The following is a 27,774-nucleotide window of genomic DNA, read 5'->3' as shown; positions in this document are numbered from 1 at the left end:
AAAATATACAGTATTTTCCTCCTGTTACAATGATTTCTTTCATTTTTTTTTAAGAAATGACATTTGGATTATTTTTATTTTACTTTTTTTGCAACTACGTGAACTATAACAGACGAGTTTACAATATCCTTACTATAAATGTAATACGTATAATTGTTTTTTTTTCCTAATTCGCTCAGGCAAACGAAAAATAAAAACGTATTGCAAATCGAGGTGGGGGTCTCTTATTTCATTTTCGTTAATTTAAATATATGTTTATTTTTGTCGTATGATCGCGATGCTATATTAGAGAACAGTTCTATTTACATTCATATTATCATTTTCAAAAAAAACCGGGGCGAAAATTATAGCAATATACACAACAAAATGTCGGGAAAATTCTCTAGAACGAAATTAAAACCGATGTAAAATAATAGGTAAAAATCTACGGTTATTTTGAGCACCTTACTGGTTTAGTCTGTATTGAAAGTCCCGACTGAAGGATTCGGCGTTCATTCAAATTCAATTTAATCAAATTACGCGTTTAAATAAATCACTAATTATTTTTCGATCTATAACGAAGATTAAGAATTTGTCTTCTACAACTCGCAAGGAGATGACCCGAGGTGTAACGCACTGATTTTGTTCAAACTCGGGGGTTTGGTAGACCTTCACTTAACTTGAAAAACCCTAAAGGGAATTTATTCAATGGGCAATCAATTTAAAATTTTTCATTATTTTTCTATTTGCAGTCAGATTTCCATGTTATTTTCAATGGGAAAATTTCAATTTTTTGTTGTCAAAAATATGTTTGGTTGCCATGGCAAAACGTTTGCCTATGGAGACATTTCCCTTCGGGGTTTTTCAAGTTACACGAAGGTCTACTAAACCCCCGAGTTTGAACAAAATTGGTGCGTTACACCTCGGGTCGTCTCCTTGTCAGTAGAATCTTAAAATTTTAAATTTTGAAACGAAATTTAGAAAATATTGATTTTTTTAATGTACGACGAAATAAAGAAATACCACTAAATTATAAAATATTGCGAAATAAGGACTGCTAAAAGAAAAATATCAGGCTCTATAACGAACCCTACTAATGAGTCAATTACGCGAAATCCTTTAGTCAAGATCAATCTACGGAGTATTGAAGAATCAAAACTGTATTAATCATTTGGTTTGGTTTTCTTTTTTTTTTCGAAATACGATAAATACATAGTCACGACCCTAACATGATATAACTAAAATACAACTTTTTTTTCATCTTTTACATACGTATATCAGGTGTTTTAAGACTAATAACATGCATTTGTTTTTCTCTTGTAATGTACGATGATGTTGGTTTTTGTTTTGTTGTTGTTGTAGTTTGATGAGACGGAGGGGAGAGGAAAGTTATTAAAATAAAATGCACTGAGATCTGGAGATTTTTAGTCCTTTAGTTAATATTTCGTTATAAAGTCATTTTTCTTTGTCGCAATCTCTCTCACTGGTCGTTTAATCAACACAAAAAATGCACTATATAAATCACCAAAAACGTTTTTTTTTAATATATTTACGTATAAGCTGGATGTATGTTTGTTTCTGGAATTACGTCCTCAATGACGTCACTTGGTTCAGTCTTTTTTTGTAATATATCTCGTCCGAAAAAGTATCTCGTTTTGAACACTCGATGTAAATGAGAAATTTACACGCAAAATAATTTCGTTTTTTTTTCCTTTATATCGGTATAATCTATAATATGATTTTTCAATACTGAGATGTCGAACTACGCGCGGAATAATAGTTTATTTAGCAAATTGATTTCGAAAAGCGGATTCTACTAAATGATTTCATTCGTTTGTTTGCTTTTTTATAGTATAATATATAGAATGTTTTACATGGACATTATTTATGATTTGGCCGGGTTTTTTTTATATTTTGGTGTTTTGTGTGTTTTCATTGTATATAATTTGGGATTTATTAAATATACCGGGATTAAAATTAATTAAATTAATCTATTGTAATCTGACACGCGTGTATCGTATTTTTTATATAAAAATTCATAACCATTTTTTGAAAAAATACGTATATTAGGTATATGAAAGATATGAATAATATAGCGTCGTGGAATTTATTAATTTTAATAGGAATGCTTTGATTATGCGCAATTTTCAACGTATTTTATAATGGTATACAATCTTTGGAGCCCGCGATATCCTAGTTATTCAAATGGAGTTAAAACAATTGATAAAAATTAACTAAATATTGCAATCTTAAGTTTTATCCTCCCAATTAAGCCATATTATCATTTTTCCCAAGAAAAATTTATTTTCAAATTAAAGGTTTTCAAATATTATTATTAACTGACATAAAGCTGGTCGTACTAATTTAAAATTTATACATAGCACCAGACACAAGTAAGATGGTTAAATTTTGGTGCAATTCGGTGCAATTTGTGGTAAAGAATTTGTTTAAAATCTAATAGCCTAAAAAATTAAAAAGAATTTCAATTTTTTGCTGGATTGAGAAATAATTTAGCATCAAATAATCTTCAGATAAATATTTTTACGTTTAGTCGGATCACAAGAAATATTATTTGGAAGAACTGATAATTAAATTTAATAAATAATAACCTAGTTTTAAAATCAAGCATTCCTATTATGTAAATGCATAAACTCCGCGCAACGGCTACGTGGCCATTTTCTACGTATAATTTTTAAAGAGTATTTATAACTAACCACAAAAAGAAAACGTCCTCTTAAACAAAATGAACAGGATTTTAAACTTTTTGTTTCACACACTTCGTCTAGTAATACGCTGCTGGGTCTAAAACACGTTTAATATATGCAAAATAGCGTAAGATAGAATATTTAATCCCAATTAATAATAACGCTATACTGAATCATTTCTCTATTTAAAAAACAAATAATTTTCTCAAAAAAAAAAAACCGAAAATCAGACTGCACTTCTTTCGTTACGAATATAACACGTCGATCGATCAGTCTTTATCAAAATATCTTTTTGAAAATATATAAAATAATACCGTGATTGTATAAGAACAAAAATTAATTCGTATATTTAAAAAGGCGATAACTTATATCACATATGGTCTCAATATGAATAGCAGGATTTAGATACCAAAGTAAGATATATTAAACTTAACGTTTAGCGTGCACTTTGCGGGTTTTTTTTAAAGGGGCTTAAACGGTAAAATTTTTATCGATTTTTAATGAACTATTTTCCTTTTTGTAGTTCGAACTTATAACACCGATTTTTTTTCTGTGATAGCCGCGCGCGTAATATAATTCGTTTATGGAAATATTCACTGTACGGAGAACTTTTTTTGTAAAATTTCAACGAGTGGGTTTTTGTTAGTCTGTTTGTTTTTTTTTTTAGTATAGTGGCGAACACCGCGTTTTAGTTGAAAATTTTCGGATGCGATCTGTAAAAAAATATTGTACGCAAAACTATATTTCAGTATTTGACGAAATAAATATACAATTTTTGTAAATATATAATATAATATAATATAATAATAATGGAATGCTACGGTTCGATTAACGTGTAATTTAAACCCGTAGTACCGATAAGGCTATATCTAGTTCAAAAATATTTAAATGTAGTTAGAAAAAAAATATGCTTTAGCGTTGTTAATGTAACAGTGCAGAAACTGATGTGGTTTTTGATAAGAATCAAGCACTCAGCTCAAATCACATCATCTCAACGCGAATATATCCTACATCAATGGTACCAAAACCTACTCAAGATACATTATCTAATTAGTAAAGCATACGAGATAATACTTTAATAGATCTCTAAAAGTGTATAATATATATCTTACGAGATTAGCATTCACCTAATGGAACATGAACCTTCGCCGGTTCGACGAATATTCTGTGTACACGACTCAAAAATTACCGAAAGTCTATTAATTATAAAGTAGGGATGTTTTACCGATTCATAAACTATATTTTACGATTAAATAGTATTAGGTGAAAAATCCACGATAAACTGAGAAGGTACGTGTTTCAGGATAGCTTAGAGTTGTTAATTTTCCGGAAAAATAAAATGCGGAAACATTTCCAGAAAATTTTCCGCAAATCGGAAAAATAAAAAATTGAAACATAAATTACTTTTTAAGGGTTTTTAATGACTTTAACTTTTTATCGATATAAAATGTCGAATAACAGTAAACTTACTACAAAACATTAATAGTGTTACTTTGTTAACCAGGTTAAACTAGTCTAGAGGTTTAGTTTTACTTTTAGATTCGAAAAAATGAGGCGAAAATTCCGCTTTATTTAAATTTGCAAACATTATAATAGACTAATCATGGAATGAAACCTTTTTATTATTTTGTTCGGAAAATGTTCCGGAAAAAAGGCCTCGGTCATTTTCCGACTTACAACTCTAGGATAGCTAGATCAATGCTAGTCTCGTAAGAGATATGTTATATATTTGATATTTCTGATACATCCGTGAAATGAAAGCGAAAATCATCCTTGTAACTACTGTTGGCTTAAGGGGGAAGACTACAGTGGCCATTGTCTACTTTCACGCTATTTCAAGCTGAACTATTTAAATTTTGTATTTTAACTTATAAAATTAATATTGAAGTGTAGAACAGCCTCTTGTTTAGTGACTAAAAAAAGTTTGACAATTTTAAATTTAAAAGTAATTAAGTTATTACGTTTTAATTGGGACCCCCGGAGCTAAACAAGTTGGGCAAGCGCCCAAACTACCCTTTAGTTAGGACCTTATATCTCGTTAACTATTAATATTAGAATTATCAAAATTATTATAAGCGCTAGAGGAAGGTTCAGCCTAATAAGAAAAATACAATTCAACGATGTAATTTGTAAAACAGAAACGTTCAGCTTGAACGAAAAAGAGGCTTTTACCGTATTCTTCCCCCTGAAACGGAATGGAGGGTTGTGTACTCACGACTTGCCGACGACGGAGCCCTCGCCGTTGACTGTGGGTCCACCAGCCGAAGAAGCGGACGAGGACGATGTGTTGTGGGAGCCCGCCTTGGAGGCCTGCGCCTGTCGCTCCTGCTCGTTGAGCTCCTTGATGGCCTGGATCTCTTTCTTCAGCTTCATCCGCCGATTCTGGAACCATATTTTGATCTGTCTCTCGGTAAGGCAGAGCGCGTGGGCCATCTCGATCCGCCGTCTTCGAGTGAGGTAATGGTTCGTGTGAAACTCCTTCTCCAGCTCCAGCGTCTGGTAGCGGGTGTACGTCTGACGACCTCGACGCCGTAGACCATTAGCGCCTGTACGCGACCACCAAACAAAACGTCATAGTTAATATCGGACGTCTCAATGTATCGTTGAAGGAATGGAAGATTTGGAGTTACGTGATTTGCAAACGCGCGGGATATATGACGTATAGAAATACGAAAGTTAAGTTACGTTAGAACTAAGAAATTGACGAGATAAATACCCTCTTCAGTCATATTAAAAAACCAGCGATAATCGTCCAAATTACCGCCGTTATAGAACGCGCGGATAGCGTTAACGCGACTGGCCATAGCTCGGATCCCTGTTAACCCATGGACGGGTCGAGTCGGCCATTTTGGTTGGAGGAGAAATAGACATGGATATATACGATTCCAATTCGAGTTCCTTTTTCCACGATTCTCGCGTGAGCTACAAGATAGGTGTTACTTAGCTCCTCCCCCTTTGGGTTCTCGATCCCTAGGTAAGGTGGAAACGCGGCCACAGACGTGAAACGCGGTCCGCTACCTTCTGGCGAAGAGTCCAGTTAGTTCTGGTCAGAGTTCACGGAATTATCGCGAAGATGGCCCAGAGACAAGACGAAAGGAGCTAGAAGAAGTAGTGTTAGGGAAGCTTTCCCCGACATTGTTTGCCAGCCAGCGTATCGCTTCGATTGTACCGTGGCGAGGGTTTTCGCTGAAAACTATTCGGGAACTCGTAAAGCTGTCTAGGATCGCCGCTGGCTCCTTTCCCTGTAAAGTGGTCCTGGATTATTTTTCGACGCGAGGCGAGGTGTGGGGGGTGGAGGATGCCTCAAAGGCGTAAAGACTAAAGGGAGGATAGTTCCCTTCTTTTATACAAGCGGACACGCCGAAACCCCTTTTTTATTGAGGCCTGTATGGTCCCATATACTGTCATTTTTCGGTTCAAGTCGTAAAATGTGTTTACGCCGAACGGCGTACTTTTAGGGTACCACCATATTTTTGTCAGGAAAAAAAGGGTCAAACTTGGACGATGACCTTAAATAGCGAACCGCGAGCTTAAAGAAAGAAGCTTTTAGCGGGTAACTGTCCCAACGTTTTAAAATATTTTCGTCAGCCCAAGCCGCGCGTACCCAAAAATAGCGTCATAAAACACTTTCCATAAAGCTATAGGTCCGCTGGTCCACGACCGATTGTCGCTACTTCTTCAAAATCATACCCGGTGGTAAGCCCGGCTAATCTTAAAGACTTAAAGATTTCGAATAACAAACGCGAAATGCGTTACTCTATAAATACATTTCAAATTAAATAACTGAAATTTTAAAAATCCAGCGTAAACGGAACAAATTTCAAATGTAATCGAAACTATTTTTCTTTCACACCTATACCCTGTTTTTAAAAGCTACAAATCTATATCCAAATCGATAGAGTTTAATATCATATAATAGAGGGATTAATATACAAATAAAACTAATATTGAGATCACCTATGTTACGTGAAACTGTTTCACTATGAATGTTAAACAATGAAATACTTATAACAAAATAATGAGTGTTGTTAAATTTACGCGGTCGTCGTTCGGTTTTAAAAACTCAATAAGGAAAAAATTTCAACTTGAGGACTGAGATTAAATTTGGTTTCATTTATTCTATACGCAGGTTATTGGACACCATACGTTCGAAGTAATGGGACCACACACGCAATCTGGGGCTTTGAGAAGAATCACTAATTGGAGATTTAACGCGGTTAAATCACACCGAATGAAATATACGTCGGATTAAATGGTTCTATATTTTACGTCGACATTTCATGGGCAGAGATAGAAAGATTTACGGCAGTGGATAAATTTATTTTGCGGTTAACCTTTCAGGCACTTCGCCTTTTTCGCTACTTTGTTAATCCTAAGTCCTAATTCCAAATGTTCAAATCTGATTAACAGTAACGGGGTTAAAATTTTACAAATTAAAAGTTCTAAGAGATGATTAATTTTAAGCATTTAAGTTGGATGTTCCTAAAATATATCAAAACATTTACTAGTATTGTTTAAGCTTTCAAATTGGACTGTTTTCAATATATATATTTATCATGAACTTGACTTAAGCCTTAGGTGGTTACTTGGGTATTAGCGTAGCTGATTATTATTATTAAATATCTTTAAATTTCATACGTTCAAATCTGATGAATAGAATAGAGTTAAAGTTTTACAAATTCAAAGTTTTAAGCATTTAAGTTGGATATCAAAATATTTACTAGTATTGTTGAAGCTTGAAAATTGGACTGTTATTAATTTAAAAGTGCATTAAACATATATTTTTTATGAACAGGAAAATACCTCTGCTTTGAACTTCCGCCGGAGTCCATGGTGTTATAAAATACGCAAATTGAGTGAACATAATCATGGTACTAAAACAAATCACTAATTTATATTTAACATTTTAATTCATTTTAGTATTAAACATATAAGATTACTAAAGTTTGACCAACTTTTGGAATCCGACGTAACCGCATCGTCTACCTTACCGTTCCGGTAATGAAGCGAATTTGTTCAAATGAAGTGCATTATGGTACGCCGACATACCGATCGAAAAAATATTCGGTGCAGTGATGCACTATTTAAAAGATGACCTTTCGGGGTCTTAAAATTTTATAGCGTTCGGCCATAGGCAGTTGGGCCATTTGGATGGAGGCCCCGAGGCTAGAAATAGGACGAACGGTTGCGGGGGACCAATGAAGGCCACCGGGACCGTTGGCGACCGTTGACGTCACAGCGACGCCCCTGCATAATGAACCCATTCGTGAACTCTTGCTGTCCCAAGAAGGAACTGTTCCCCGGACAAGAAGAGGCTAACCAAGTGAAAAAAATTGTTTTCCCATTACAATTTTTTTCCTAAACTTTTAACTATATCAAATAACTATAATTTCCTCAGTTTTTCCCTACTTTATAGATTGAACTTAATTCGCCCATGAATAGGGCAATTTTTTGTGTTTGTTTTATCATACAGTGGTGATAATATACAGAAACGTTTTGACTTGGATATCTAGCGGATTTAAAGGTATGTAAATCTTTAATTTACTCATAAGTGAAACCATTAATTCAATAAATTTATATTTTGTTACGAGGCCAATATTTAAGTGTTACCCGGTATTAACCGAATGTTACTGCTCACAAAAGTACCCCGTTATATATTAACTAATTTAAACAATGTTTAAACCGTATATACCTCCTGAAACATGCCTTTTGAATACAAAACTATTCGAGCGAACAATTCTGTACGAAATTTAGTACGTAGATTCTCGAGATATTGGTTAAGTTAGCGCTCCGGACTATAGTGGCTTTTAACACTCGGAAATTTCGAAGATCTTAAACTCGTTCCGTTAAAGACGTTATACCGAGCGTGGCCATTTTAGTTCTATCCGATGAGAGACCGTAAATCTTAAGTTATATAGAAGTCGTAAAATTAGCAAGCCAGTGCTTTTTATTATTCGATAAAAGTTTCCTACGCACTCGAAACCCTTATATCGATTTGGCACGTTGCGATTTTAATATTTACGAATTATCGAACCTTTTAAAAGCCGAAGACGGATATTCCCCGTTTTGGCATTTTTACCCCATTTTCGATAAAAAAAATCATTTATAAAAGAGATACCATATCGTATAGGAAATATGTGGCTGCAATCGCGTAAAACGCGTTGTAAACGGTAATATGAAATATTAATTTTCTGGTTCATTCAATTTTGGGTTTAACGAATTTTGATATTCACAGTTATCCGTAGATGCGACTGAAATAATTTTAGTAAAGATAAATATTTATATTCCACTTCTTTTTATGTTAAACTAATAGAGAATATGAGCTATTCGGTATAAATATAGCTAATCTCATTTGTTATAAAAAGGTTTAAATAAAGTTATCAATGAATATTATTTTAACTGAATTATTAAAATATTATCTGTTATGTATGGATCAAAATATGGTTAATATTAGACCCAAAAGTTGGTTTTAAGTATTTTTATTAAGTTTTTAAGATAAATTATTCCTGAAATCGAAATTTTACGATATAAATATTGGCTATAAGATATTTGCGCTTAACAAATGTCATTTAGTATAAACATTTTTGAGATAATTTCTGAAAAGTAAGTAAAGACTTTGGCCACCATTTTTAAAAGTAATACAGAGTGATATTTTCCCGATTAATAATTATCTTACCTAGATAATTCACCTTTTATTCATGGAGATCTAGTTAGAACATTAAACAACGTGAAAATAAAAAAATATCAACTTTTTAAGGCGAAAAACTAAACTTTATTGCAATAAACTCTGTACTACGGTCGATAAGTCTTCTGGATGCAATCCCAAATTGAGATCTAGAGTTACCTAAATAATTTTATATAAATAAATTAGAAATAATTACCGCAATTAAATTGACAAAAATTATACCATTATTTGTATAGATCATAGCCAAATTTAATAATTATTATAATAATAATCAGCTAGGATAATACCCAAGGCACCACCTTAGGCAGAAGACAGCTAGCGACTTTTAAAGCCATTAATTCAGGTGGCCGGGCTACAATGCGTAGGAGGGTGGTGACAAGCCCTTCATGCCACGTGAGCCAACAGCTCCCTGCACTAACTATATTACCGTTAACCTCAACAAGGTTTTATAATATTAATAATCAGCTAGGCTAATACCCAAGGCACCACCTTAGGCCCAAGTCATCTAGCGACTTTTAAAGCCATTAATTCAGGTGGCCGGGCTACAATGCGTAGGAGGGTGGTGAGAAGCCCTTCATGCCACGCGAGCCAACAGCTCACTACACTAACTATTACCGTTAACCTCAACAAGGTTTTATAACATTAATAATCAGCTAGGCTAATACCCAAGGCACCGCCTTAGGCCCAAGTCATCTAGCGACTTTTAATGAATTATACAGATGGCCGTGTTACAATGCGTAGGAGGGTGGTGTCAAGTCCTTCATGCCACGCGAGCCAACAGCTTACTTCACTAACTATATAACCGTTAACCTCAACAAGGTTTTATAATATTAATAATCAGCTAGGCTAATACTAAAGGCACCGCCTTAGGCCCAAGTCATCTAGCGACTTTTAAAGCCATTAATTCAGGTGGCCGGGCTACAATGCGTAGGAGGGTGGTGAGAAGCCCTTCATGCCACGCGAGCCAACAGCTCACTACACTAACTATTACCGTTAACCTCAACAAGGTTTTATAACATTAATAATCAGCTAGGCTAATACCCAAGGCACCGCCTTAGGCCCAAGTCATCTAGCGACTTTTAATGAATTATACAGATGGCCGTGTTACAATGCGTAGGAGGGTGGTGTCAAGTCCTTCATGCCACGCGAGCCAACAGCTTACTTCACTAACTATATAACCGTTAACCTCAACAAGGTTTTATAATATTAATAATCAGCTAGGCTAATACTAAAGGCACCGCCTTAGGCCCAAGTCATCTAGCGACTTTTAAAGCCATTAATTCAGGTGGCCGGGCTACAATGCGTAGGAGGGTGGTGAGAAGCCCTTCATGCCACGCGAGCCAACAGCTCACTACACTAACTATTACCGTTAACCTCAACAAGGTTTTATAACATTAATAATCAGCTAGGCTAATACCCAAGGCACCGCCTTAGGCCCAAGTCATCTAGCGACTTTTAATGAATTATACAGATGGCCGTGTTACAATGCGTAGGAGGGTGGTGTCAAGTCCTTCATGCCACGCGAGCCAACAGCTTACTTCACTAACTATATAACCGTTAACCTCAACAAGGTTTTATAATATTAATAATCAGCTAGGCTAATACTAAAGGCACCGCCTTAGGCCCAAGTCATCTAGCGACTTTTAAAGCCATTAATTCAGGTGGCCGGGCTACAATGCGTAGGAGGGTGGTGAGAAGCCCTTCATGCCACGCGAGCCAACAGCTCACTACACTAACTATTACCGTTAACCTCAACAAGGTTTTATAACATTAATAATCAGCTAGGCTAATACCCAAGGCACCGCCTTAGGCCCAAGTCATCTAGCGACTTTTAATGAATTATACAGATGGCCGTGTTACAATGCGTAGGAGGGTGGTGTCAAGTCCTTCATGCCACGCGAGCCAACAGCTTACTTCACTAACTATATAACCGTTAACCTCAACAAGGTTTTATAATATTAATAATCAGCTAGGCTAATACTAAAGGCACCGCCTTAGGCCCAAGTCATCTAGCGACTTTTAAAGCCATTAATTCAGGTGGCCGGGCTACAATGCGTAGGAGGGTGGTGAGAAGCCCTTCATGCCACGCGAGCCAACAGCTCACTACACTAACTATTACCGTTAACCTCAACAAGGTTTTATAACATTAATAATCAGCTAGGCTAATACCCAAGGCACCGCCTTAGGCCCAAGTCATCTAGCGACTTTTAATGAATTATACAGATGGCCGTGTTACAATGCGTAGGAGGGTGGTGTCAAGTCCTTCATGCCACGCGAGCCAACAGCTTACTTCACTAACTATATAACCGTTAACCTCAACAAGGTTTTATAATATTAATAATCAGCTAGGCTAATACTAAAGGCACCGCCTTAGGCCCAAGTCATCTAGCGACTTTTAAAGCCATTAATTCAGGTGGCCGGGCTACAATGCGTAGGAGGGTGGTGAGAAGCCCTTCATGCCACGCGAGCCAACAGCTCACTACACTAACTATTACCGTTAACCTCAACAAGGTTTTATAACATTAATAATCAGCTAGGCTAATACCCAAGGCACCGCCTTAGGCCCAAGTCATCTAGCGACTTTTAATGAATTATACAGATGGCCGTGTTACAATGCGTAGGAGGGTGGTGTCAAGTCCTTCATGCCACGCGAGCCAACAGCTTACTTCACTAACTATATAACCGTTAACCTCAACAAGGTTTTATAATATTAATAATCAGCTAGGCTAATACTAAAGGCACCGCCTTAGGCCCAAGTCATCTAGCGACTTTTAAAGCCATTAATTCAGGTGGCCGGGCTACAATGCGTAGGAGGGTGGTGAGAAGCCCTTCATGCCACGCGAGCCAACAGCTCACTACACTAACTATTACCGTTAACCTCAACAAGGTTTTATAACATTAATAATCAGCTAGGCTAATACCCAAGGCACCGCCTTAGGCCCAAGTCATCTAGCGACTTTTAATGAATTATACAGATGGCCGTGTTACAATGCGTAGGAGGGTGGTGTCAAGTCCTTCATGCCACGCGAGCCAACAGCTTACTTCACTAACTATATAACCGTTAACCTCAACAAGGTTTTATAATATTAATAATCAGCTAGGCTAATACTAAAGGCACCGCCTTAGGCCCAAGTCATCTAGCGACTTTTAAAGCCATTAATTCAGGTGGCCGGGCTACAATGCGTAGGAGGGTGGTGAGAAGCCCTTCATGCCACGCGAGCCAACAGCTCACTACACTAACTATTACCGTTAACCTCAACAAGGTTTTATAACATTAATAATCAGCTAGGCTAATACCCAAGGCACCGCCTTAGGCCCAAGTCATCTAGCGACTTTTAATGAATTATACAGATGGCCGTGTTACAATGCGTAGGAGGGTGGTGTCAAGTCCTTCATGCCACGCGAGCCAACAGCTTACTTCACTAACTATATAACCGTTAACCTCAACAAGGTTTTATAATATTAATAATCAGCTAGGCTAATACTAAAGGCACCGCCTTAGGCCCAAGTCATCTAGCGACTTTTAAAGCCATTAATTCAGGTGGCCGGGCTACAATGCGTAGGAGGGTGGTGAGAAGCCCTTCATGCCACGCGAGCCAACAGCTCACTACACTAACTATTACCGTTAACCTCAACAAGGTTTTATAACATTAATAATCAGCTAGGCTAATACCCAAGGCACCGCCTTAGGCCCAAGTCATCTAGCGACTTTTAATGAATTATACAGATGGCCGTGTTACAATGCGTAGGAGGGTGGTGACAAGCCTTTCATGCCACGCGAGCCAACAGCTTACTTCACTAACTATTACCGTTATGGAACGGGGAAACCGAAGATCCCGAGGGAAAACCCCTTTAACCAGTGTGGAGGTAACTTGCAAAATCTACGCTGAAGGAGTGGTTCCGAGTTTTTCACCAAGTGCCATAAACTGAAATCGAACCCGGCTCCTCTTGCTCCGAGGCGAAAGTGCTAACCACTCCGCCACCCCACCTTCTTTATGTAGTTAACGAACAGATAATGCCAACCTCTATTTCGTTATCGACCACGAAAACGTCACACTAGGCGTATAAAAGAGTATAAACACCAGTTGACAAACCCCTCTCCTGCAAAAATTTATCGAAACCCTTTCGTTTCCTATTGGGCATAAAACTATTCCCAAAGAAAAATCCCAGTCTCCCAAATAGCAAATAAAATGCTTCCCTTCTTATATATGTATAAACATATAAGAATAGACGCGTGGGCTAGCGCATAGGATAAAAAATATGTGGCGCGGAATTCTGGCCAATAAGAGTTTGAAAGGATAGCCACCATTTTCCAAATGAGACGAGATACTGCGATGGTCCCACTGACAATATGGCGCGCAAGTGGATGGACCACGGGCCCTTTTTGCCTTCCAAACGACCATTCCAAATATTGGAAAAACGGGCGCTCGCAGCTTCGGGATATCTCTGGTTTTCGGAATCACCCCGTCGCTTCAGCAAAGCCTAAAGGAACGCGCCTGTGTCCGTTTACGGAAACTGCACCCCTTCTCCCAGCTTCGAACGAAGCGTGAGCTCAACACTATTCCTACCGTAATACCATTAGGGTTGTTTCGGCTTTTCTATCGGCGACTCGGAAAAAACATCTAAGGTTTTTCGGACCTGAATATTTTATTCCAACGACGTTATTTCCCATATATATATATATATATATATATATATATATATATAAGGCTCTCTCCCTAACTCAAGAAGTATTAAGGGAAAATATAAAACGAAACTACCCCGGGTTGGATACACAAAGGGAAAGGGGAAAAATGTTTTTCCTTCCCGAGAATACATCAAACATGGCGCTCTTATTGGTAATATTATATTTTATCCTACAGTACGCCATTAGTTTTTAACGAAAGGAATATGTACAGGGTGTTTCAAATGGTAATGCAAAATTTTTAAGGAGTTGTAGGGGGTGAGTTGAGAAGTATGCCGGTTTTTCCCCATTTTCCTACGATGAGTTAAAAGAGCGCCAGAGAGCTTCAAAGTGTGGCCTACTAGCTCCTGGAAGTAGGCTGCAACAAGCGCAAAACCAAGCGGCAGGGAAACGCAAACATTAAGGTTTGGGTTCGTGTGATAGGTAAAAAAAGACTTTGTAAACAAATCGAGGTAACCAGCGTACAAAAGTAAACTTAAACAGTATTTAAAGTCCCTGCTGCTTGGTTTTGCGCTTGTTGCAGCTTAATTCCAAGGGCTAGTAGACCACACTTTGAAGCTCTCTGGCGCTCTTTTAACTCATCGTAGGAAAATGGGGAAAAAACAGGCATGCTTCTCAACTAACCCCCTACCACTTATTCAATTTTTTATGTGTTTTCCGATGGTGATAGGCCTAATACATTTTGCGCTATTTCGATATGTTAAGGGAAAAATAACTGTAAGGGGCAACCTTTGAAAAAGCAGACACGTGATTTAGGCTTATAGGAGAAAGGATAGAAACGAACATATTTACACTTGCGTAGATTGAGCCGGAGGGCCAACCATAAAATACGTACCCAGCACATCCCATCTCACGGGCCCTAACCCCCTGACATTTTCCGAATTCCCATCAGGCGACTTGGAAACTAAGAAAAAGTATAAAAATAAAGAACAAAAACTATTTATTTCTTTAATCTTACAGAACTTTCTTTCTGGGATCAAAATCGGAAAACAAATTGTAACGCGGGGTTGTCATAATATTTTGTTTATTAAAAAGTTTCAAAATGGCGCCCCTCCATACATAATTATTAAAATTATATTGAACGAAGAATCAGAGTTATCACTGGTTGAAGGGCACCCGGTTAAATATTAACCCCCTTAACCCGGGTCGGTACGCCTCTGTGAAATTTCCCCACTTTAAACTCATTTCATCCTTTTAAAAATATATAATATAGGAATAAGTTATTGAGAATAAAAATGTATAGTATACCTTATCGTAGTATAAACAACCGACTCGTCTTCCGCAACAATATTACTATAGATGTCGCTTATACGCAAAGTTTAATATCCGTAGACCTACCGCTTGGGTGGACGTATAAATCAAGGCGCATTAAGGCGTTATTAAAACCCCAATCAGTGCCGTATTTAGCTTAGCATCCCCTATAGCGAGCAAGCGCGATTTTTGGGGATATATTTCGCGGGAGAGTAGAGGGTCCGTAACGGAACTGAAAATGGCGCGCATTGGTAGGCGTCCTCTAGGGTATGACGGGGCCGGTGTCCCGGTACTGATACGTGCCCACCATGGCCAGATACCGTCGGCTTAGAGAGGGGTCGATCCGAACGCAGTCGTTGGATAGGAGGGCAGGAGAATAAGACTAATGGCCGCCGAGCAAGCGGGGCTGAGACGCCCGATAAGGGTTTCCCTTCCTCGCTTCCAGGGCCTAAATCGAAAGGGCCATTCATTTTGGCAAACGGAGATTTCCCCTGGCTCGTCCTCCGATAATGAAGCTAATATCAGGTAACAGTCGCGGCGCCCGAAGAAAGGCGGACCAGAGCCCTTTGGACATCCATTTCCAACCCCCCCTGTTGCGCCGTCTCCCCCCGCCTTACATAATTGCGAAGTACAACGTTACCACCCGTCTCTAGGATTAGTTCCTAAACGTAGACTATACCCCCCGCGGCTACCTTCCACAGCGATGGTAAGTAGGCATCGCTGTCGTCGTGATATTTACTGGCTGAGCATCGGGCGAAATTTCTCCCAGAGCGCCTTCTCGATAATTTCGGCTGATGACAAATGAGCTTTAATTTTACGCCTAAGCCAGTATGACTCTTTAGTTGATAGATACGGTGGTGGCCCGAAAGAAGAGGGGTAAGGATGAGGGGGGGTTCCCGTTTCCCAAATACATCTATAAACTAGTTAGCCACCCAGGGAAATAGAAAATGAAGGCCCATTCCGCTCGCCTTATAAACTATTCGGTTGACACGGCCATTCCGACGATATTGCCGTCCCCCGCTTCGACGGTGGCCGGCTCAAAATGCCTTTTAGAACAGAAATATTCGTTAACGAGTTCTCCATGTCCCCATTCGTTTAAACTGTTCCCAGATAACGCAAATAGATATATCGTGGAACGTTTAAGCATCGCTTGATACCTTGTACAACTAGAAATCTATATTGAGCTTATCTCAATAATGGATGTAGATATTACCATTATCTAAGAATCTTCTTGTCTTATGGTTTTTCAATAATCTATGGGTATTTCTGACGGACACAGACTAGGACGAATATAATACAATCCTCTACTATGATTTTAGCATCGTTACGTAAACTATTAAACTTATCGCCCTTAGTACAGCGTAAAAACAATAATATAGGGTAGGAATTATCGAATAAATTGTATTTTACGTTCAAAGAATCATTCGCATCAATCATTCAAGGACAATATTAATTAAAGTAACTGAAATTGAACCTGTTTTTATTTACGTGATATTTATTAACTTAAATAGAACCTAAAACACTGTTTTTTAACGCATATATAACTGGCATTTATTTTATGAAAACATTAACCAATATTAATACATCTGTTATTGTAAACACTTCACATTATTCAGTCACAAAACATTTACACACTTTTTTCTAGACTTTCGTGTGAAGTCTCATCACAGGTGAAATCTACATTAAGTATTTCATCGCAATTCAAATTAAATTGGATAATTTAATATTTTTAACTGTTGTTATTTTAGTATTTTAGGCTTATATATAGTCGTTCATATCCTGCTTAGTGTGTCTTGGATATAACTTAACTGCCTATTTTATTAGCATTATTTCTGAGCATTTTTAGGAAAGGCACGGAATGTTAGCGACTTGAACTATAAGATAGTCTCTGGTCCTTTCAGATATAATGCATATATTAAAGAAATTAACTATTTTAAACACGGCAAATATTTAAATTACAATATTCAATACTATTAGCGAATTATATGGGCGTGAACTTAAATCTGCTAAGAACGCAACCCGTCAAAAGTCGTGCATTGTCTTACGTACAAATTTCATTGGTTAGACGCTTTAGCGCCTGGTGCCGTCGGAAGGGAAAAATTCGGAAATTGTCTTCCTCCCGCCCGTAAAACGTGCAGCGTAAAGGCTCGTCCAATGAAATTTGTACACAACCCTGCGTTACCGTGTTTAAAGGCTAGCTGCGTTATCCTTGTGTTTGTTGCTCCTAACTACCATCAACCAGAAAATTGAATCAAAATATTCAACATTAGAACACTTTCTTCTAGCCCATTGTAAAGGTCAGGAAATATTAAGGCGCGTTGAATTTAACCGCTTGCGGCATTTTAAATTATTACTACTGCTAACATTCGACTAGGGTTTGAATTTCCTCTGGGTGACTATCGTGACAGTAGAGCGTATACGTATCTGCCAGTATCTGATCCCAAAATGCAAAGTGCGCGTCAGGGCATCCATCTCAGGGACAGAGCGAGTAATCAAACAAGCGAGACTCGGGACTCCAGTCGAAAGAATAGACGTGATTCCCCATTCGCAGCGAAACCATTCGGATCCATGGGAGGGAGCGCTTGGTTGGCAAGGAGCAACGAGCTATTAGAAAAGAATGGACTGGCGATACGTTCCGGGCAGTTCGCGAAGCCATCGGAAGCACAATGGTCGCAGGCAGGGAGTACATGGAGTGTAAAGGCTCCATGAAGAGATCTCTTTTCTGCGGGAAGATTCACTGACTCACATTTTAGAAACAGATTGTTTCTTCATAGAGATCGGGGAGGCAATGGTACTTATTGTTGTACGGCCCCGTCGTCGCGCTGAAACTACCCAGCAGGATGGGACCAGGAATGAATGGTCAGAGAGGAGGAGTTTACCACCATTATACAAATCGTGGGCCCACGGTGAAACACGCGGTGCCCCTGAGAGAGAGAGAGAGGAGAGATGGAGCTTATTGTGCCATTGACCATTGTGATAAAGTCCAGATGACGGACGTGATCCGATCGGTACCATTGAAATCTTCCCTGGCAATACGTCGCCTCCCCCTTGCTAAGTTCCCTTCGGATATCCTCTCTTATACCAGTAATCTATGGGTATGTTAACTTCGCGTAGATTTCCCACTCCAATATTCCCATCATTATTCATTATAAAATATTTTGCCTTGAGTTTAAAGTTATTGATGCTATACTGGCAACCTGCATTATATCGATCTTTTCATTGTAGTTTCGCTCTTACGGACATATTTACGCGCGTATTCACCACTAGATCGCGCGACGATGCACTTTCTATTTCGAAGCCAAACCCTGCCCAACTTTCTTGAAGAACCTTTGATTTTATCTTCTCAGAATTCGCTACGTTACAAATATTTTCCCATACCATTAAGTTGATTTTAGTTGAATAAATATTTTAACTACCAAGCAGATATAATTTTTGCAAATAGTTTGTATTCAAAAGGCGTTTTTTTAGGTTTATAAATATCCCAATCTAATCAAAAGGTGTTGAGTTATTTCACGAATAGCTTAAACATTAGGAAACCTTTAAGACCAAATAACTTTCAGATGGGCTGATCACTCTCAGTAATTGGATTACAGATTTATGATTAGTAAAGGCTGTAATTGGTGTACAGATGTTTTAGAAATGGTTAGCCCTCGTAATGGAATTATATCGATAAGTAATGACTAATTTCATATATTCTTATAGGCATAATATAAATTTTTGCGAATTATTTCAGAATCAAGCTGCATTTAAATTATAAGCCTATGCAGTGTTCGGAAATGGTTTTTAACATGTGGTAAATAGTTTAGTAAATAATGGTAAATACCGTAATGCTATATAAATAAAAAAATTGTAAATATGGTATATAAAATTGTAAATTTTCGTCAGTTATTTACAAAATTAAATTTTAATCCACATTTCATTATAAAACTATAATGACCTAACAGGGTTGTTTTTGTAAATAAATTTAAATAACTTAAACTTTAGTGCTTTCAATGTTTTACAATTGTTCTTATTTGAGTTTCTCGATTAGGCATATAATCCCGATTAAAAGTTCTTAAAAACAAAAGAATTATACATGCAGTCATTTCATTTCGTTAATAAAAATCTTATTTATTTAAAGTTTTTTTAAATTAAGAGAGTAAAATCTGCTCCTGATATTAAAGACTTTAGATTAAGTAAGTTGGTATCATTTTTAAGAAACTGACTACTATTTTGAAGATATTTTTCACCATTTTATTTACCATGAACAATAATTTAAACAGCAGTATTAACTATTAAGTATTTACCATTAATTACCACTATTTATCTTTTACCAGTGGTATACGCATTACTCCAAAAAAGTGGTATTTCTGGTACACTGTAGCAATATGCTATAGATGCTTATGTGTTATATCTCTGACATTCCGTTCATTTTTGGCAAATCGTTGGAAAACGTTAAGTTTAACCTCGATACTTGGTATCTGAGTAAAAGCGGTGGAGTAGAATTGGGAAATCAGAGTCTCTAAGTCAACGACTTATATATCAAATATTCGAGGAGGGGCAGCGAAGAGATAAAACTTGGAAAAACTCGTCTAAATAAAAAAAGGAGAGTTATCTGCGGGCCTCGATTTGATCCGAAAGCCAGCGTGGTTCCCGGCTTCTTTGCATTGCAAAAGCGGCTTGTCAAAACTAGGAGGCGGTTCGCGAATTAGAAAAGCGACCGTTTCTACATTTGCATAAGCTACACGAGGATATCACATGCCAAACTCCAATATCCGTACCTAGGCCTACTTCGACATTCAATGCAGGAAAATAAGGAAGATTTAATTTGATATTTTTCGGTTCATTGCAAATATAATTTTGTCGGATTTCAAATTAAATTAAATTAAATTAAATTAAGTAACACGAGGTGGGGAAATATCATTTGACGATTTAAAATTTTAGTCGAATATTTTAAAGGGAAAATTTTAAAAATAAATCAGAAAATATAAGAGCAAATTTCATATTTTTTAATGAAATCCAAAGTTTTCTTTGTAATATTTTTATTTTTTACCAGAAATTTAGTTGTTAAGCCTAGTGAAGTTTTTTTTAAGTTGACGCTCGCCCTTGGAGTGTTCCAATAATGAAAATAAAAAATATATTCTTTTTATGTGCGAACCATTGGGAGATTTTAGAAGAATGGTTAGCAATCATTTTAATGTAATTCTAAGACATTCTAGAACTTAATGCATTTACAATTTTATTAGCTTAAGACAAATTCAAATTAGTGTACCCTAATTAAAACCAAGAACCACAAATTGATCCTTTCATATTAGTACTAATACTAAACCCAAGAAAATTAATCCTTTCTTATTAGTACTAATACTAAACCCAAGAAAATTAATCCTTTCTCATTAGTACTAATACTAAACCCAAGAACCACAAATTGATCCTTTCTTATTAGTACTAATACTAAACCCAATAAAATTAATCCTTTCATATTAGTACTAATACTAAACCCAAGAAAATGAATCCTTTTTATTAGTACTAATACTAAACCCAAGAAAATTAATCCTTTCTCATTAGTACTAATACTAAACCCAAGAAACACAAATTTATCCTTTCATATTAGTACTAATACTAAACCCAAGAAAATGAATCCTTTCTTATTAGTTCTAATACTAAACCCAACAAATTAATCCATTCTTATTAGTACTAATACTAAACCCACCAATTTCAAATTTTTGCTTCCCAAATCCAAATTAATTTCCTTTTGATAAAAATTTAACTCAACTATACCGCGATATTTGGTCCGAAGGGAACTTGGATACAAAAAATCTTAAAACGGTTTGAAGTGATTCCGGCAAAATAATCCACGTACATGCACGCGTGGTGTCAGGCTACCTCGTAATTGGGGCCACTCTCAAAGATAACAAACGCAGAAACGCGACACCCTCGCGTACATCAATTAAACCAGCGGCTCGTGTCAGTTTCCCAAAGTCCAATTTCATCTCTGGTTTGTTATGGTTCATTCCCGTGTTTTCTTTCGGTAATTACACCCCTAAAGTCAAAGTTGAACAAAACGCCAGTCACGTTATGGCCCGGATAACTCTCCCTTCTTCGTTGGTAACAACGTAAACCCCTGACTGGGTCGTATAATGCAACCCGCTGCGGGCCAAATCGCCATGGAACACACAATAAGCCTCCTCCGTTCCTCTCCTACGCAGCGAGCCCCTATTGTGACCACGCGATTCTTTGAACTTAGCCGCGTTTGCTAGAAAAGTGACCCACGTGGACGTTGTCAAAAGATTTTCCCTTAATTGCTCGATTTTCGACACGAAAGTGCTAAAATGGCTCCAATTTTCTCGTGGAAATCTTAGCGGCCTAGTGTTATTTTGAAAAGTAATTGTTGGTCTCGTTTTCGGTGACCATCTCGGAGCTCGCACGTGGATCAGGCGCCTGGTTGTAAAAATATTTGAAGCCGATACGGGTGACGTTTTAAAGAGGGGGTCGGAGGGAGGTTAAGTAGTGCCGGGAAAATACTTTCCGGGAGGAACCTCCGTGGGCCATAAAATCTTACACTCTTAAACAAGGGTCGTTAAATTAATGGCCTCGAAGATGGCCCGCAATTAATTTTTGTCAAATCCGTCGCGCATTTTATAGCATTATATTAGCGTTACTTTAATTGTACGGGGATGGAACCGAGAAAAAAAAGGCGGATTTTCCGCCGTAGCTTCGTTCGCGGTTGGTTTAATTGGAGCCCTTCGAGATGATGAGCGTGAAAGTTTATTTTTAGCTCGAGTTTTCGTCGGGTTTTGGACTCGTCGTTGCCGCAGCTGCGAAGATCGCTACGTCGTTATAGAGGAGAAGAAGACGAACGGGGGCTGGCCGTTTCGGGTTACCGGACAGTTCTTAGAAAGGTAAGGATGGGTTTAGTTTACATCCGGGTAATGGCAGCGAATGGTTTTTCTCGGGTAGAAAGGTTTTGGAGAGTATAATATTCGAAAGATACCTGTTTTTTGGTTGTCGTTAGTTACTAAAATTGTAGTTTTACGTACGGAACAAACCGGCGATAGCCATCCACGGGTAGAAAGCGTTGGTGGGCGTCTGTTGGGCGACCGCGGCGGCCGCGGTCGTGTTCTGACAGCAAGGTGACCAGGCGTCCGTGACCCTCGGCGTGACGGAACTGTCCCCTCCGAATGAGCGCATGGGGTCAGCGGCGGCGGCGGCGGCCACGGCGGCGGCGTTCATGGCCGTGGTGGAGGGCCTGACGCCCGAGAGGGAGGTGGCGGGCCAGCCGGCTGACATATCTTTGACGGCGGCGTTGAACCCGTTCTGATCTTTCCCGACACATTCCGGCTTAAAAACGCCTCCGGAATCCGCGGCGGCGACGCTGGCGTACAATTTGCAAGCCGAAGCCGCCGCCGCCGCCGACGTCGAAGACGCGCTGTCGATGTAACCAGCCGAGTCGTGCCCTGAGGCGGCCGCGGCCGCCCGGGCCGTGGAACTGGGTTGCGGGTACGGCGGCACCAACAGTCCTTGCGGGAAACGGTACGACTGTTCGGCCGTTCCTTGGCTATTATAGAAGCCGCTTTGATCAAAGTAGGAGTTCATCATCGAACGCGCGAGCCGATGTGCTAAGGCTATACCCGACCCCAGGTGAAGCCGGCTGACGCGATATCACCGAACAATATTTTTACCCTAATACCAAACGTGTCGGATTAAATTTGACCATAGCTCCGACACCGCGTTATACTCATCGGCCAAGGATAAGCGACCGAAGATTGCACTCTCTCGCAACGCGCACTTTCAGGCAGCGGAGGGCCAAGCCGAGGCTCTCTCGCTCCCTCTCGCTCGTGGCAGGGGGAGGCTCGGAGCGGGGTCGGGGGGAGGCAGCCCGGCCGAGCCAATAGGAGGCCTCCTTCCGACGACCCCCCCCTTCCGACCGCTTCTAGCAGACGGAGTCGAACCGACCGAGGATTGTATCCTACCGCCTTTGGAATCTCCTCTTCTTCTCTTCTCGCTCCGTTTCTAGCATAAAATAAAAGGAATGATATTGAGATGGAGATTTTCGGCTAAAACTCCCGGAGGAAGAAATGTTAAAAAAAGATAAGAATATAACCCTTTTATTCTCAGTCCGCGTAGTATCCCTGATCTTTTCTTCGAATCGATCTACGACTCGGTAAAAGGTGTATTCCTCGACCTATTTCCTTACTGTCAGATATCGTCTAGTAAAATACTTATTCTCGTCTCCCACGAAAGCGCGTTTCGCCAAAGATATCACCCGAATGGTTGTTTTTATTTAAGAGCCGATAAGCCTATTAGCCGTGATTTTCCACCAGACTGTTTGGGTCGCTATTCCATCCCGATTATCCGACGTTACGACGGAAGGTTATCGGACGAGGTACGAGCTACGTCTTTTCATCTTAGGAGGATAGCAGAGTTTAGAGGCGGGGATTTCAATTTGGTTACGTCAGTAGCGCCGCTGTCGCTACATAGACAACATCCAGCCTCTCTTTATCACGTAGGTGGTGCCGCTCGTTCGTTTTCGATAATTTTTGGTCCGAAAGAATCAAACCTGCCTTTTTTTCTAAATGGCACTTGACGCTGATAAAAAGGGCATCTTCGAGTTCTTATAACGAACTGCTAGTGTGTTACGGAGCCAGTCGGATATATTTATATTTTGCCTCCTTTTCGATAAGGTGGCCCTCTTAAGGCCCGGCTATCGTGGCTCGTAAAATTGGCGCTTTGGGAAAGGGCCCCGTAATTGCCATCCGCAGCCCTCACTCTTTCATTGATAATATTTAAGCGCTCCTCATTATTTCGGGTCATAACCGCGACTATCCAATTACCATTATTTTCGAGTATGGTCATCTTCGGTTGTATAAAATATTTCACGAGTATTTGATACTTTTATCGATGACTGAAGCCGTATCTACTCGCAATTGAAATAAACCCGACTACAAATAGTTCAATTTCATTGTTTATTAATATCATTATAATTTTTACTTTTATCAGACGCTTATAATAAAAATAAACATGGAATTCTAGTTTTATTGCTAGGTTACTTTTCAATAGATAGAATTCTAGTTTTATTACTAGGTTACTTTCAATAAGTAGAATTACAATTTTATTCCTAGGCTATTTTCAATAGATGGAAAATTCTAGTTTTATTCCTAGGTCAATTTCAATAGATAGAATTCTAGTTTTACTCCGAGGCTACTTTCTAAAGATGAAAATTGTAATTTTAACTTTAGGTTACTTTCAATAGATAGAGATCTAGTTTTACTCCTAGGTTACCTTCAATAGATAGAATTCTAGATTTATTCCTAGGTTACCTTCAATAGGTAGAATTTTAATTTTATTTTTAGGTTACTTTCAATAGATAGAATTCTAGTTTTATTGCTAGTTTACTTACAATAGATAGAATTCTGGTTTTATTCTTAGGCTTCTTTCAATAGACAGAATTCTATTTTTATGGCAAGGTTACTTTCAATAGATAGAATTCTAATTTCACTCCTAGGTTACCTTCAACAGATAGAATTCTAGTTTAATTTCTAAGTTACCTTCAATAGAGATAATTCTGGTTTTATTCTTAAGCTACTTTCAATAGACAGAATTTTAGTTTTATTGCTAGGTTATTTTCAATAAATAGAGTTCTAGTTTCATTGCTAGGTTACTTTCAATAGATAGAATTCTAGTTTTATTCCTAAGTTACTTTCATTAGATATAATTATAAATTTATTTCTAGGATATTTTCAAAGGATATAATTCTAGATTTATTCCTATATAGGTTACCTTTAATAGAGATAATTCTATTTCTAGGTTACCTACAATACATACAATTCTAGTTTCATTCCTAGGTTACCTTTAATAAAGAGAATTCTATTTCTATTTCTAGGTTACCTACAATACATAGAATTCTAGTTTCATTCCTAGGTTACTTTCAATAGATAGAATTCTAGTTTCATTCCTAGGTTACCTTCAATAGATAGAATTCTAGTTTCATTCCTAGGTTACCTTTAATAGATAGAATTCTAGTTTTATTGCTGTTAGGTTACTTTCAGTAGATAGAATTTTAGATTAATTCTTAGGTTACTTTCCATATTTAATTTAAAGAGTATCAACCGAATTTGGAATGTGTATCTCAAGAGCATAGCATTGTCTGTTTATTTAGCTGGGTACTTCTCTTGTAAGATATAACTTATATTTTATCAATCTTATCCTGGTATTAAAACCGTATGAAAACACATCTCCTTCAAATTTGTTCCCTTTACAAATCATCGGGCACGGCGCGTCTTATACGATGAGGATTTAGCGTCCACCTTTTGGAGCGGTCAAGCGTGTTCTTATCTGTAAGAAACGGGCTCGGATATTTTCCCTGTCCAGCGGCGGTGGAATGCGCGGCTGCCGGCATCGCGGGGGCTCCTCGCTACGGCGGGTATAAGGGCATCGTCAAAAAGATATGTAAGTCGCCGGTGTAACGAGCAATAGGCTTAAGCAATCTCGCCATCCGACGGACGGCCAACGACGCCATAAGCGGCCACTATAACTCGGTGCTTTTCCGTAGCATTAGCTCCCCTGATAGCGGGCTCCGCCGCCAGAAACGCCAACTCCCTTCACGCTTCCCCGCAAGGGCCCTGCTAGTAAAAATAAGAACGGTGTCTAGTATCTCTCTACTTTTATTAAATAAAGCCCCCTCCCCCCCCCCCCCCTTCCGCCCTTCTGATCGATTATTTGAGGGAATGCTTATCGATCGATAGCGCCTTGGCTTGGATTCGCTGTTGGGTATGTTTGTATTGGGATTTTGGCGATATCGGCGAACTGCAGCGCCGCCTATTTCACAGCTTCTAGCTTTTTCTACTGATAAAGAATGCCTGCTCTAGATAATAACGTACGCTGGACTAATTAAGCGATCCAACGATTTCAATCTTGATTATCAATAAAGTAAATAAAATAAGTAACATAATAACAATAAGTATGACACTTCCTAAAGCTTAAGGGGGAAGAATACAGTAAAAGTCTCTTTTTCGTTCAAGCTGAACGTTTCTGTTTTAACAATTACATAATTGAATTATATTTTTCGTATTAGGCTGAACCTTCCTCTAGTGCTTAAAATAATTTTGATAATTCTAATATTAATAGTTAACGAGATATAAGGTCCTAACTAAAGGGTAGTTTGGGGGCTTGCCCAACTTGTTTAGCTCCGGGGCTCGGAATTAAAACGTAATAATTAATTATTTTTAAACTTAAAATTGTCAAAATTGTTTTAGGCACGAAACAAGAGGCTGTTCTACACTTAAATATTAATTTTATAAGTACAAATACCAAATTAAAAGAGTTCAGATTGAAATAGCGCGAAATTAGACAATGGCCACTGTAGTCTTCCCCCTTAAATGCTAGCTTCCAGACATTTTCGCAATTCTGGAACCTACAAACGAGCTAGTATATTATAATCCTTGGTACTTTGTACTATATTTCGCCTTGGGAATATTTAGACACTAGCGGGCTCTGTGCTGAGTATTCATCCTTGAAATAGCTCTGAAAATCAATTCGCTGATAATTTTTCCTAATTGGCATACTTTTGGTGTTTATGTTACTTATGGTCAAATTTATATTTGCTTGTAGGGATTGGTCGGGTATAAATATAAATTAGGGTGAGCAAATTAAAACGTTAATTTTTAGCCGATAGGTGGGGTATTTTTTGGTATACACTGAACCGAGTCTAAAATACCAGGTTTAATAAACCAAAGTTTATATTTAGACATATTTCTGTATAAACGAAATTTGGTTTACTATACCAAGGTTAAGTCCGGATTTAAAAGCGCTTAGTGTGAAAAGGGTACCGTCCAATTCTCAAAATTAACCAATAAACTATTTAAGTACCAATTTGTAAAATTATCAAGTTGATGATACAATATTATTTCGTTAAATTTTGTATATTTAAAAATGAAATGGTAGCCAATTAGATCCTAATTTTAATCCAAATTTTTATAACGATTTCATAATTTTTAAACTTAATTCAGCCGAAACTACAGATTTGTTTTTAATCAGATTTAGTCGTGATTTCATCATCACGAAGTTGTTCTAATAATAGTGGGGGTATTCTGTTTCTTGGTTAGATCATTCTGAATACTATTCGTTTTATTTAAAGCGCAAATTTAACGAATTAATATTTTATAATCAACCTAATGATAAATAATATTTTTTTACCAAATACGTGTTCATCGTTGACTTTCTTTGAATGCTTCGGATAGGATGATCACTTCTTACGTCATTTTGTTGAAAATATCTCATCTTTGGTGAATTTCTGCCCAAACTGGATAACTACAAAATAAAAATTAAATAATTTAATGGTTTGTATCAAAAGCAAAATCATCAAATTTACCCCAAATTTTCCAACTTTCATCAACGACGTCACTGATATTTTAATCGTCGCTGTTATTGTGGATGATTGAACACGAAAGAGTAAAAAATTTCAGTTTTACTTAATTTCTAAAATCGCCGTATTT

The 27,774-nt window shown here is 37.9% G+C and overlaps 2 protein-coding genes across 3 annotated transcripts; both read right to left on the bottom strand.

The window, feature by feature from the left end:
* Nucleotides 1-22: 22 nt before the first annotated feature.
* On the bottom strand, nt 23-23,242 carry LOC149922855 (homeotic protein ultrabithorax-like). Of its 2 annotated transcripts, XM_090162619.1 has the most exons (4): nt 22,321-23,242; nt 14,889-14,957; nt 4,900-5,230; nt 23-3,397 (listed from the first exon to the last, which is right to left on the bottom strand). In XM_090162619.1, exons 1-4 carry the CDS (start codon nt 22,877-22,879, stop codon nt 3,373-3,375), a joined length of 984 nt encoding a protein of 327 aa, XP_090018745.1. In that variant the 5' UTR covers nt 22,880-23,242; the 3' UTR covers nt 23-3,372. The 2 variants fall into 2 exon arrangements, with proteins under 2 accessions (XP_090018745.1, XP_090018746.1); XM_090162620.1 differs by lacking the exon at nt 14,889-14,957.
* On the bottom strand, nt 23,072-27,704 carry LOC149922854 (uncharacterized). Its single transcript, XM_090162317.1, has 3 exons — nt 27,651-27,704; nt 27,476-27,589; nt 23,072-23,293 (listed from the first exon to the last, which is right to left on the bottom strand). Exons 1-3 carry the CDS (start codon nt 27,669-27,671, stop codon nt 23,072-23,074), a joined length of 357 nt encoding a protein of 118 aa, XP_090018443.1. The 5' UTR covers nt 27,672-27,704.
* Between the last annotated feature and the right edge of the window lie 70 nt (nt 27,705-27,774).

Source organism: Leiobunum rupestre, chromosome 11 (assembly GCF_980474605.1).
Source record: "Leiobunum rupestre chromosome 11, qqLeiRupe1.1.hap1, whole genome shotgun sequence".
NCBI classification, from domain to species: domain Eukaryota; kingdom Metazoa; phylum Arthropoda; class Arachnida; order Opiliones; family Sclerosomatidae; genus Leiobunum; species Leiobunum rupestre.
The sequence above is the reverse complement of the archived record's forward strand: the minus strand, read 5'-3'. Positions and strand labels throughout refer to the sequence as shown.